This window comes from Periplaneta americana, chromosome 15, assembly GCF_040183065.1.
Source record: "Periplaneta americana isolate PAMFEO1 chromosome 15, P.americana_PAMFEO1_priV1, whole genome shotgun sequence".
NCBI lineage: Eukaryota > Metazoa > Arthropoda > Insecta > Blattodea > Blattidae > Periplaneta > Periplaneta americana.
The window spans coordinates 42927642-42942464 of NC_091131.1; the positions used below are offsets into that span (position 1 = coordinate 42927642).

Genomic DNA, 14823 nt, shown 5'->3' on the forward strand with positions numbered 1-14823 from the left:
ACAATGACTGACTCTATTAGGATACTTAATTACAATACATTACCATGTCAGGAAGCCTAATTACGAACTCACCTAACCTAACCTGATATCACGAATAAGAAACATTTTCTCATGATCTACAGAGGATCGTACTGGTAGTCATGAGCAACACGTTGCTATAATTTCAATTTTAACAATGTAACAAAAACGATTATATATGATCATAATCTACAGACTTTACACTATGTATTGACATATTGTGACATCATTAACTTGTGACCACAAGCAATGTTTGCAAAATGGTTGAAAACGATGGTTCGTTTCGACAGCGTGCTGTCATTAAATTCCTTGTTAAAGAAGAAAAATCTGCTGCTGAAATTCACCTCAGACTTCAGCGTGCATACGGAGATGTGTGCATGGGCGCCAGCAGTGTTAGGAGATGGGTGAAAAATTTCGAAGATGGGAACACGAGCATCAAAGATGAGCCTCGTAGCGGTCGCCATCGAACTGCCTCCACGGAATGCAACAAGGAAAAAGTTGAGTTCTGTGATGCATTTTGGTTGAATTTCTTGAACCTGGACAGACCATAAATGCCGTCCGCTATATTCAGACAGTTTTGAACCTCCGTCGTGCATTGCGCGAGAAACGTCCTGAAAAGAAGGTTAACCTGCAACACGATGCGTGGCCTCACACTGATCGTGTCACCGTGGAGAAAATCGGAACATTTGGGTGGGAAACTCATCCGCAACTCCCTACAGTCCCGACTTGGCACCCTCCGACTACCATCTTTTCGGTTCTGTAAAAGAGCAGCTGCTAGGCCAAAGCTACGAGACGATGGAGGACATCCGGAAAGCAGTGCGTCCGTGTCTTCGGGAAGATGAAGCGGACTTCTACAGCAAGGAAATTTTCAAACTCACAGAACGGCGGGAAAAATGTGTGCAAAGAAATGGAGACTATGTTGAAAAGTGACAGAAAAGTCTATAGATTAAGATTATGTACCTGATTTGTCTAAATAAATAAAAATTAAGATTTATAACAATGAGTTGCTTGTGACTTTCAGTATGACCCTCGTATTAAAGATATGATTCTGAAATCTATGCACATTTGCTCTATTATATGTAACAAATCCCTGCAAACAGAATTTTAAAACTTCAATTAGTTTTTTTTAATAATTTTTCAAAAATCTAGTAGTATTTGAAAAAAAAATCATTGCTATGCCAAAGTAAAGATCTTTAAATATTCGCACAAAAACACATTTTCTGTAGAAAATGTTGCATTATGCAATAATAAATTAGTGTACAAAATTTCATTACTTTACCTCAAATTATTTCTGAGAAAATGTTCCTACTTTATAGAAAATTGGCTACTGCGGATAATAAGTCATAAAGTTTCAATATGCATGCCACATGATTAATTATTTTTTACCTCTTGTGACCCACAAGAACAACAAAAATAGGCACTGCACAAAAGAACTGATAAATCAATTACTCTAAATTTTGAAGAAGAATCATTTTTACAATTATTATTTTCTAGTCCAAGTTCCTCTCCAATATTTCTTCTAGAACTACTCTGTGCTCTTCTTAATTGAAAGCCATTTATAATTATAATAATAATAATAATAATAATAATAATAATAATAATAATAATAATACTTTATTCCCGGAAGAAAGATACACATTGCTTTTTTATACAAGAACACTCTAGCACCCCCAGAAATAGTAAATTAAATACGCGTGCTCAGGGGACATTCCACATAATGTTAAGATATTTTATTAAATAACAGAGTAAAAAAGTAAAAAAAAAAAAAAAAGAACACAGATATCATAATAACTGAACTTTAAATTTTCTCTCTAAACAGCAATTTTTAATTTATTTTTAAAATTAGGAGCATTAGCAAGTTGTATGTTTGGAAATTTAGCTATTATCATGTTATAAACCCTTGGACCGAAGTTGCTACTGTGATTATAATAATAATAATAATAATAATAATAATGATTTATTTAACCTGGCAGAGTTACGGCCATACGGCCTTCTCTAACACTCAACCAGGAGTAAAGACTGCGTTACAAAAACACTACAAATTTACAAATTACACTACAATTTTACACACAAAACTGAATAAGATAATAATAATAATAATAATAATAATAATAATAATAATAATAATAATAATAATAATAATAATAATAAGAATAATAATAATAAAATATAAACAACAAATAAGAAGAAATCAGACATAATATATAACATACAGAAAGAAAGAAAAAAGCATAATAATATGTGAACAGCAGGTCAAAATAAATGAGGCATACAAAAAAAAGACAATTATTCATAATAATAATAATAATAATAATAATAATAATAATAATAATAATAATAATAATAATAATAATAAATAAGAATAGTAATAATGATGATGATAATAATAATAATAATAATAATAATAAAATAGTGCAGTACAAAGTATACAGTGAATACAATATTTCTAAGTACACACAATAAGAAAAATTAAGATTATATATAGCTCAACTTACACATTAGAGATATAACATTATCGGAAAATATGAAAACAAAAATATAAAATAAGTTGAATATCATTAGAACATAAAAAAAAATGTGAATACGTGAAAACATGCAATACAACACTTGTCATAATAGTAAGTTAGTTTGGCAACTCGTCATAAGATAATTTTCTAACTTGGATTTGAAAGAATTCAATGTTCGGCAGCCCTTGACTTCAGGCGGCAAAGAATTCCAGTGACGAGAGGTAGCAACAGTGAAGGATGAGGAATACAGAGACGATGAGTGAAGTGGAATTTCTAGCGTGTTATCGCGTTGTGATCGAGTATTAATATTATGATAGCGAGAGAGAGTATGAAATCGAGCGAATAAATAATAGGGGGATGAAGAATGCATAATTCGATATAAGAGAGAAAGTGAGTGCAGATTTCTCCTCTCATGTAACCTAAGCCATGATAACTTCTTGAAAGAAGGTGAGATATGATCATAGTATCGAACATTACAAACGAAGCGGACGCACGCGTTATGAACACGCTGTAGTTTCTGAGCGGAATCAATCCTGATATCACTGAACAAAACGTCGCAATAATCGAAGTGAGGTAGAATGAGTGTCTGTACCAGCGTCTGTTTTAATTTAGATGGATAATGATACAATCTTTTTAGTGAATGGAGAATAGAGAATGCCTTCTTACATGTATATTTAATATGCGTATCCCAATTGAGATTAGATTCGAAATGTACTCCGAGATTTTTTACGGTAGAGCTAAACGGGATGATTGTTTTATTCAGTTTCACAGGTGGAATATTCAGGTCGTTGACTAAAGGAATTAATCTACGGTTCGCGAACAGAATAGCCTGTGATCTACATGCGTTTAGGTTAAGTCCAAATTGTTGAGACCAGGAAGAGATGGAATCAAGATCTTCAGATGGAATCAAGATATATGCTACAGTAGTGGTACATTTAGGTATTGTCAAGCATATGCTGTCTGATCTTTTGGTTTTATATTTTTGTGAACATAAATTAATTAATATATTTCAGTTCTTATGTACGAAATTCAATAATACATTGTCATAAATTTGATGGAAGTCAAATATTTTAAATTCTAAATACAACAGTTCAAGAGGTTTATTAAGGCATATTTTTATTATTCTTTTCTGTAGCTGAGTTATTGGCATGAGCGAGTTACTATAAGAACTGCCCTATCTTACAATGTCCTACTGTAATTTATAGCTTGGACTAATGCGAGGTAAATCAATCGAAAAGTCAACATTAGTTTCTAAGTTTACTGAGCAAGGACAATACATCTAGCATGTTTACTATATTCGCCATCTCACATGTGTTTACTTTATCAGGTAATATTAAGCATAAAAGAGAAAAATTAATCTCTCTACAGCACGGTGTCAACAAGGCATTCCATCAAGTTGAAGGATATGACGATCATCCCTTGGTACCACTTCACATGGAAAAGGGAGACACAGTATTCTTTCATCCGATTTTAATTCATGGTTCTGGTATAAATAAAACCAAGGTGAGATATTTCACTGAATTATAAACTCCTTTTTCATGCATATACATAGGAACACTCTCCTAGCATCATTAACACATTTACTTTACGCACATTTCAATAAATAATAAGACATAAACATAAACAACGCATTATGAGATTAATGTACTTTTCTTTTCAAAACAGGGATTCCGTAAAGCCATCTCTTGCCATTATGCTGCATCCGAATGTCACCATATTAATGTTCAGGGAACTACGCAAGAAAATATTGCAAAAGAAATTGAAAAAGTAATACTTAGGAAAGGAATACCGGACTTACAGGTAAGTTATGTATCTTCATATACAATAGTTCATTAACGTGTTTAGTATTTTAAAAGTTATTTACAATATGTTTTATTAATCAATTCTACAAATAAATTAATTAGAGCAAAATGGCTCCAAATTGTCTGTCCCCATTCCACTGCGAACACTCTGAATAACCATTTCCTTAACCTTACTATTACAACAAAGTGGTCCACGCCTGTGAAGTAACGGTTAGCGCGACTAGCAGCGAACCTAGGTGGCCCGGGTTCGATTCCCGATCGGAGTAAGTTACCTGGTTGGGGTTTTTCCGGGGTTTTCCCCTCAGCCAAATATGAGCAAATGCTGGGTAACTTTCGGTGTTGGACCCCGGACTCATTTCACCGGCATTATCACATTCATTTCATTCAGACGCTAAATAACCTAAGATGTTAATAAAGCGTCGTAAAATAACCTACTAAAAAAGCAACAAAGTGTAAGAAATTCACCTGCCGTTATTTATCACAATTCATTGGTATGTCATAAAATTTCAGAAATAGATGTCTCATGCTCAATATGAAAATTAGAGAATACGTTCTCTTCTGGCTTTGATGATGTTCCTCCATTTCTCATTAAGGAGCTTGGTTCATCAATATCGAAAATCCTCACTCCACTCATAAACCTGTCGCTCGCTGGCAGCCCTTGTATCTTCAAAGTAGCAGTCATACAACCTCTCGATCTGTAGCGCTGCTAACTGCAGCTTCGAAAGTATTCGAAAAAAATAATGTACGACAAAATTGTTTCATTTCCCAATCACCCAAACACCAACATGGGTTTATTCCTCATAAATCTACAATAAATGCCGTTTGTTCTACTCTTGAAAAATGCATCTGGATTTAAATTAAGGTTATAAAACATTAACTATATTTGTAGACTTATCAAAAGCATTTTACATTACTAATCATGACATTCTTCTTTGCAAACTATACAACTATAGCTTCCGTGGCCCAGTCCAAGATTGGGTTAAATCTTATTTAACTAGGAGATATTAAGTAGTTGAGATCAATCATAGAGGTGGAAAATTTCGTTCACAACACAAAGAAATCACCAAAGGGATCCCCCAGGGATCTGTGACTGGTTCCCTATTATTCTTATTATACATTAATGATCTTCCCTTATATTTAACTAACGTTCACATTACTGTTCTCCAACCAGGAGATAAACCGTGAAAGGAATGTACTTACTATTGCGTTATCTATTGGAGCGAAGTAGATAATATTAGAGTTATAACGTCAGTTTAAAAATCATGCGCTCTCCTGCATATGTTATTTCCTGTATGGAGAGATTAAGACCAGGAGATTAACCGTGATCTAATTTTGTAACTAGGGTAGTATAAAAATGTATATATCAGTGTTATTGTTTGTGCTGTGAGACTTAGCCAACAGAGATACGAGTACATACGTGTACGACCTTATAAAATCTTATGACATCAACATTCATTCACAGCATCACCCCGCTCCCTCTCATTCCCTGGAGACTTTCTCGTGGTTGGAGTACAGTACTTTGTTTGCCGACGACTGTACTATCATCCTTCGTGAAAAATACAGTATATCCAACAACGAACGTCCAACAATTGAACACTGCCTCTCCAATAAAATTATGATTTAATTTCAAAACTGGTGTGCTGAAAACCATCTCATAATTAATATTACTAAAACTAAATTAATATTTTTCAAGTCTAAAGTTCACAGAAATTTGTCAACAAGCAACACAACTACATTTAACAACATATCAATAGAAGAAGTACCGTCAACGCGGGTTACTTTAACCCTTAAGGTGTTACTTGAACCCAGAAGAAAAAAATGTTTTCGTCGATGTAAAATAACAGTTTGGTGTCGAAAGTTGTGGTTTTCTTTCTCTGCAAACTTTCATTTGTACAAATATTTTCACCTAAGTTACTCCAATGGCAAGTAAACACTTTTTTCTTCTGGGTTCAAGTAATACCTTAAGGGTCAAAGTAGTCCGCGTTGACGGTATCTGCTTCCAAATTCCTCGATATAACTATCAATTCGTTTTTGAATTATAAAGATCATGTCAACCATCTTTCTAATCAGCTCGATAATTTCGCTTGTCTCATTTCTAAACTATTGCAATACTGCAGTAGAAAAACAATGATGGCTTGCTACTATGGTTATATCTACTCCAGGATTAAATACAATATAATTTCTTGAAGTGCAGTAGATCAATATCTAATAATCACTCTTGTAAATCTTTCTTCAAAGAATTCTAGAGTGTTCCCAGTATGTAACCACAAAGAGCTATTCAAGCGAAATTCTGACTATTATTCATATGATACTCGTAACAAAAACTCCATTACTCTCTCCAACCATACTACTCAACTTTTTGAATCGTCTTCTCTTTATCTTTGTTCCAAAAGTTTAATTCCCTTCCAGCCAGCATTCGCAGCCAGAAATCAAAATTTTCTTTTCGAAATGCATTAAAACACTACTTAGCAAATAACTGATTTTATAAGCTTGACGAGTACTTCACAAAAGATCTACAAACTAATGATTAAATATTGCCACTCCTGATCCAATACATTTTTGTTATTGAGAATTGAGTTCACATAGGTTTCCTTCAGACGTATTTATAAATTACTAATTTTACATGTAATGTCTAGCACCAAATCCCAGTCTGCATTAATAACATGTATACTCCCTTCTTAAATTAATTGACTATTATATTGCAACGAACTTTTGTTGTTTGTCTTCTTTCAACATTATTTCATTTTTTACTTTACTTGGTGAAGAAAAACCTTTATACATTTATATTTATCTTATTATTTCATGTAATTGTTTATTGTAAAAACAATGTTAATGTAACTTCCTATCCCTGTATATATTTTATTTCGTGTAAGTATGGTAAAACCACCTAAAACCAACGCCTGGATTTTTAATAAGTCTGGACTATCCACATCTGAATGGGTAACCTGCCTCAAAATGAATGCCAATTTAGCAGCAGTTAGAGGAGTACCTGGTCGCTCTTTGGATGGATCCCGGTGCAGACATGGCTGCCCGGAGACTGAAACCCTTGCCCACGTCCCAGGTCAGTGTAACAGAGGTTTACTCCTCCGAAATGCCAGACACCATCATGTTCGATCCTTAATTGCAACTGCTTTAAGAAAAAAGTCTTGGATAGTAGAAGAGGAAGTTTTTTGCCTTGCTACTAATGGCTCCTCTAGACGTATTGACATCATAGCGTATTCCCAGACTACCAAGAAAGGATATATAATTGATCCTACCATAAGGATTGAAACGGGGAGTAGCCAGCCGGAGGATGTCAATCAAGAAAAGATCAACATTTATCTGCCAACAATTGATTACTTCAAAGCAAAATACCAGCTTGAAGACATTGAGGTGATTGGTCTTCTTATTGGAGCTCGTGGTGTGATTCCCAAGTTCTTTGAAAGCTTCAGGAAGACTTTTGAACTACCACAGACACTTACTGCTGACATCATAACTTCAGTTTTGAAACGCTCTTGCCAAATTCTGAGTCATCATATTCAATGTTTAATTTTTTTTCTTCACTTTATAATTCATATATGTTTATTCTAATTTTCTTTCTACAAAATTTATGTAAACAATTAATATTGTAAAATTCATGTAGGAGAGTATACTGAGTCCTTCTGGGCTACATCCAATGGCAGGCAGTTATTATCTTATCTTATCTTAAGATCCTATTAATTATTATATTATTTAAAGGTTCCTATTACAATTTTAATGTCCATACACTCTGCTGTGTAATGGAAAATGAATTACTATTGTTATCAAACAGTAAAATCCCTCTATCAAGATGCGTTCCCTACTTAACTAATCTAATATGACTATATTTCAATTTATTTTGCCCGTAATGTAGGTATAGGCTATATTACTTTCCTATCAAGTCGTTTTCTCAATACTGTAGTGGTTACTATGACAGCCATTGGATTCGAAGTTCGTGAGTTCGAAGCCAGCAGAAAGCTGTTCATATTGAAGAACAAAGAAGTCTTTATACCTATCATTTCTTTAAGGTATTCCATCATGTGTGTTTATATAATATCTATTTATATGGAATTTTTACTTGAAATAGCCCATCCTCCTAAAATATTTAAACTCTTCCTGAAACACTCTGTATACATATATATAATATAATTAATTAATTCTTTCATTAATTCATTTATATTTCTAAATAACATTGTCTGCCAATTTCTCTTGTTATTTGCTTATTAATACTTCACTAACTCAATTTACGTCTTAACTTGTTAATTGGAGACGCCTTTTCTTTCCCTTTCTGTTGCCAGAGTAATGTGATCTAGTGTGCCCTGAATGTAGACCTGTATGGCTGATTAAATAATTTGACTAAATCACTCCATTCCAATTCAAATATTCAAAATAAAAATATGTTTAATAATTAACCATCAATATTCCAGACTTCTTAATGAAATCTAATTAAAAATATATTTTTTTCAGACTTGGTGGAAACTCAGAGTACGCCAGGCAAGAGGGAACGAAATAAATCTGTAAGCAGTCCATGGAAGAGAAGTGAAGAAGAAAAATTGATATCGATATATGATTCTATGTTAAGTTTAAACGTGGTTTCAATATCTCTAAGGTGTAAGCAATATGCAAAACAAAAGTCTATTCCCGATAACAGGATCTTGATTTTTACATCGTTCTCCTCTTCGATTCCCAGCACACACTAGTGATGTCCTTTATTTCTGTTTGTTTTACTTTAAAATTCTACTATTAATAGGTGTTATGCGTTCATAACAGTTCCGATCTTCGGATATTGCACATTTGCTGAGATGCATTATTACAATTTGATACAGGTGGTGTGGCAAAGAGTCGTGCCCTGTGTAGAATCTAAACTCTCCTGTTACTTCTTTTCGTTTAAGGAGTCGAAACCCATGCCATCGGTTTCTATACTGATCCGTTATTTGTTATAAACGCTTTCAGAATAAAAAGGCATATGGCGATATTTTCCAGGAGAGGTAAATACAGGTGTACCACCTATTTTATTGTCTTCTTACCTTTCTCGAAAATACGAGATAACGTCTGCACTCCTACACCACACGCCTGTGAAGTCAGATTCTGTGTTTGTGAAAAATTGACAGTTGCACGCACTGCGTCACTAGCAAGTCCCTAAAACAGTAATATGCGTTACAAGAGCGGTATGTTGACGTTTTCATGTTCCAGGAAAAGATTGAAAAAGCGAAACGTAGTTGAGCTTTTTTAATTTCCGAGAACATGAAAACAAACATACCGCTCGTGTATCGTACATTATTTTGTGCGAAGATCGTTTATTATATACCTGAAAGACGAATTTCTAATTAGTTGCAATGAAATCTCCATGTTGGTTTCTGTTCAATGACGGCAACTTTGGAAAACAAATATATCTATCTTCAACATTGTTGCTATAAAATGTTTTCTCTGTTTACTATACTGCAGCAGGCCGTGATATACGTCTGTCTTTTTTTTCCCCCAGTCTATAAATGCGAACTTAAACGGTAAGTTTATGTAATGATTTATTTTTCATTACAATATTTTAACAATATTATTTATATAACATATTGCAGTAATAACATCCGCATCTGGAATCTTTGTTGATTTTTTCACGGCTTCCTTAATGTTACTTGTGTCAGGAATGCAATAAGTTTCGTGGAGTAGTAGACTTTACTTAATTTTTGCAAATATTTAAAAACAATAATTAACATTGCAATTTAGGTGAAATTGCAGTGGTAAGTTTCCAATTTATAATTATCACTATGTTAAACGTCTCTAAAAATAATATGTTAAAAGCCTAAAGCAGTAAAATGAATGTCGCGCTTAAGCGGTAAGAAGAGGGAAATTGTTATGTGTGTTACGTTGGGAATACTGAATGTGGTATTTCACACTTACCGCGTATTGGTTCTGAGCGGAAAACAAGCAAATACGCACGATCTCGCACAAAAATTATATACAGACAGCACCATACACCCCGCCTGTGAAGTAGAACTATTTTTAGCAAGAACAGACGAAACATCAGAGCCGCTTGCAATTTCTTCAAGATACATTGTTAGGGCAAGTTCCACATCACACAACAGGGAACAGTCCACGTCTGAATTTGAAAAGAAACAATCTATCTTCTCATACAGAGAGAGACATCTGAGCGAAATACTGTATGTTGTGTGTTATAAGCTTGATATTCTCTGTTTAGTCTTAAAGCGATAACACGCAAGAGAGTTGACACAGAATTGTCATCTTGTACAGTTCTTTTCAGAATATTTTGCTCTATCGAACGGCACAGCTTAAAATCAATTCCTACCTATAAATATTGTGCGCAAGAATGAAAATAATACGTGACGCATCAGCGAGACTACGTGACGATTTTGACAACACCGCTTCATTGTCACTGGCTAGTCGACATAGACCGGCCTTAACTAGCTCCGCCTTATATTATGCCTTCTTATTCTGAAAGCGCTTTTGTTTTTAGAGTTTCTATTTTGTCTTTTAACTGTTTGTCTAGTACTGATTTCATTTCTACTTTTATCTTATATAGTTATACTGACGCTGTTTTCTTTTGCTGATATTACTGTTCCCTGTTTTGCTTACAGGTCGGGCAATTTATTAAACAATAATCTTACATGACGTCGGTTTACAAGCAAAGCACGTTTAGTCAAAAATATTACTTATGAGAAAAAGGCGTATCTGCCTTTAAGAATTTTCAATGATGAAATAATATTCAGTTCTTTGATAATGTTAAACCTGGACGAGAGGGATTTTTTAGATCAAGTTCTTAGCAATACAAACATGTGTGTATTAATTTGTTAAGCTGAAGTATTAATGTAGGCCTATTATTATTTCTCATTATTCATTCAATAAAGTTCGTGTATGTTAGTGACATAACACTTTTCTACTGGTTTTAATGCCTACGTACTCTAATTTAAGAGTTCTCATACTTTCTATGCAATAACGACTTAAGTTCTACATTATTTATTTACAAATCTTTAAAAATTGGTTGTGTTAAAATTATAACTGACATTGGATTTGAATAATTTACACAGTCTAAAATATTTTACAAAACAAATGATCAGAGTAAATTTACTATTAAAATTTCTACACTGTTTTAAAACTTTGACTTTGTTTTTCCCAAAGCAAGGGGTTTCAACTTAAGCTGTTATTGCACTCAGCGCCTCAATTATGTTTCCTATGTAATAGTCAAGTGAGTTCTACTTTGTTTTATAGAGTTCCATATAAATTTATTTGATTATGTTACTGTTATATAGCCTAGTACGCTCTTTCTAAAACAACAATCATGTACTATTATACAATAAAGATTTTTCCTCCATGTATCAAACCTGTTTCTTTTATTTCACAACTGTTATTAATTTAAAATGTTGTAATCACATCGAACTACATTCCCACCCATGTGTACACTACCTATCTTATATAATACATTGTACAGCGCAATACACACGAAATCTACAGCATCACATTGTTTGTTTATTTCAGTATTTAAGTAGAACTTATTCCAGGCTAGTAAAAAAATTCTTTATCCAGCCTATAATTATTAAAAATACAGGGAAAAGTAACCACTTACCATCGATGCGATATCCACCATTCTGCCAACAACAATAAGATGAACGGAACCAGCCATCGTCAGCTTCCAACCACTACAAAATAAACAAAATTCAAATTTAATAATGATTACGGGAAATATTAGAAATACAGGAGTCTACTAACACATCATATTTTTTCAACTCAGACCTACATCCCCATACTCCGTGTTCAATTTTCAATGGAAGCCTCCAGTACTTGTTACGTAACAAGAAGTCATAGGTTTGTTTATCGAGCATTTGTGGTGCAAAGGACAGCCCTTTACCCCCAGGCATATGGACGGTAGAGGGTGGCAAACATAATTTTACTGATTTAAAAATTTATGGTACATATTTTCAAATGTCTGAGTTCCTCACTTATTATTTTTTATTATGTTCGCTTTTAAGAATATGTATTAGACTATTGTGTCACGTCAAGAAGCAAATATCGAATATACGTTCCTGTTAACAATTCTGAGGAGGTTTCGCCAAAATTGCTGGATTTGTGGCCAAATGACCAGAAAATCATTCACGCAATGATAAGGATCATAACTATACTGCTCCCTAACTAAAACTCCTGTGCTGAAGTAAGTTTCAAGAATAAATTTGAAATGCTCAATTGTAACATTCAGAAGAAAGATTTTAAAAATTAAATGAAGTTTGGTTGTAACAGTGACATGAATGACATTTATTTCTTGTTTTTAATACGCGGCTACATTTATTTGTTAACAAAACAAACTAATAACGTCTAATGTCAACAACCTACATCTTTTATCTATGTCTTGAGAATTATATGTCATCCCTTCGTCATGATGACCTTATGGATATACTGTATATAAATACAAATGTCCGAAGCTCCAATTAAACATTGAACACTGAGTATAATACCTATTGATTTCCTCATTATTATCGTGTCCATTCTAGTAATTATTAAGATGCCCGCTGAGCGCTAATGTAAGTCCCGTGATCGCTGTAGTTGAAGTCTGCTTTTTAGCTTGTGCGCGCCAATTCACTCTGTATGTTACCGCTGATCATATATATGATCATGAGCATATATATATATATATATATATATATATATATATATATATATATACACACACACACACACACACACACACACACACACATTGAATATACAGTGTTTTTTCCTAAGTAAGGAATAATGCAAATAAAATTAAAATTAACTCTTTTTTTAATGTTCGGACACGTCAAATTTAATATTTTGAAAGGAAAATTAAAAAAAAAAAAATTCAGCTATTATTGTGCACGGTGTGACATCACCGATAACATTTTTAAATGGTAACATTTTTTTTTTTTTCATTTTTTATGAAAGGTTGGTATCTTATTTAGTTATTTATTTAGTTTCATTTATTTCATAAAAACGTTTGGTTGCTATGGGAACAGTTTCACTGTTGGCTTGTTTAACGTATTTTCTCCACAATTCACACAACTACTGCAACAAATCAAATTCTAATTATTTAATAAGGTGTTCAAAATGCGCCCCATTTACAATCTGGCAGTGGCTAAGGCAAAGCGTGAATTCTTCTTGAACATTTTCAATCACTGCTAGTGGTATATCTATAAATTCTTTCGTGATCCTCATTTTAACCCTTCCATATTAGCAGGCCTCGTAACAAAGACTCTACATTTCAAAAATCCCCATAAAAAGTAATCAAGTGTAGAGAGATCTGGCGATCTTGCAGGCCACTCTATAAATACTCTCCTTCCAATCCATCTATTTGGAAAAGCATCTTCGAGATATTCTCGAACGTGGACAGCATAATGAGGGAGAGCGCCATCTTTTTGATACCGGATGGAATCATTAGGAACGTCTGGGTCTTCATGATTTGGATACAAGACAGCAAGGGATGGCATTAGAACTTCAAGCAAGAACTCCAAATAGCGGTCTTCTGTAAGTGTCTCGTCAAAGAAATAAGGACCTAAAATTCTTGTTCCCACAATTCCTGCCCACACATTTACTTTTTGAAGATGCTGTGTGTGCGTTTCTACCATCCAGTGTGAATTCTTGGTTGACCAATACCGGCAATTTTATGTGTTTACTTCTCCGTTGAGACAGAATGAAGCTTCATCAGAAAATAACACATTTGATACAAAGTCCGGATTTCTATCACAGAGATCAGTCATTGTCTCACAGAACTGTAACCTTCTATCAAAGTCATCTTCCATCAATTCCTGCATTGGATGGAAGGGTGGTATTTATATCGATGCAATATTCTCCAGGCAGTTGTTTTCGAGATATCAAATGCTGTTCCTAATTCTTTGAGAGAAGCATGTGGTTTCTCTTGAATTGAAAGTAAAACATCATGCTGCACATCATCGTCTGCGGAAGGTCTTCTGGGTCCTTTTATATCCCTGACATATCCGTGTTCATTGATTTTTTTCCCTATCTTACTTACGGTTGCTTGTGAAATCGGTTGCCGATCTGGATGAGTTTCTTTAAAATTTATGCATACCTAATCCAGTATAGTTGATACATTTGAACTGAACTGAAAATGTCGATCATAGACAAAGTGGAGGCATGCATCATGCATGAGTATTCACCAATCTCAAATGCAGGAGGAGAAAAAGGGAAGAGCGAATTGAATGTTCGACATTGATTTTTCTTTCATACAATGCTCAAATTTAAACTGCATGTTTCTCGGACGGAAATCGTTTATGCTCAGGAATATTCAACATTATGATACCTTGACATATTAGTTACCTATTGGTAGTAAGTTTTCACTTTTGGTGGACCCTAGTCTTTTATCCCTGTACCCTTCATATTATATCATGTTTTTTCAGTAGGTTATTTTACGACGCTATATCAATATCTCAGGTTATTTAGCGTCTGAATGAAATGAAGGTGATAATGCCGGTGAAATGAGTCTAGAGTCCACCACCGATAGTTGAATGTGAATGTTAGCC

At 33.8% G+C, this 14823-nt stretch overlaps 1 protein-coding gene across 1 annotated transcript in view; it reads left to right on the forward strand.

Moving 5' to 3' along the window:
• The window catches only part of LOC138714822 (phytanoyl-CoA dioxygenase, peroxisomal-like), a 30333-nt gene extending 19971 nt beyond the window's left edge, over window positions 1–10362 (forward strand). Inside the window, exons 7-9 of the mRNA XM_069846987.1 lie at window positions 3894–4028; window positions 4191–4325; window positions 8792–10362. Coding sequence (XP_069703088.1) covers window positions 3894–4028; window positions 4191–4325; window positions 8792–8845 — 324 coding nt within the window. The 3' untranslated portion in view covers window positions 8846–10362. The remainder of the gene's footprint in view (window positions 1–3893; window positions 4029–4190; window positions 4326–8791) is intronic.
• The last annotated feature ends 4461 nt before the right edge of the window (window positions 10363–14823 follow it).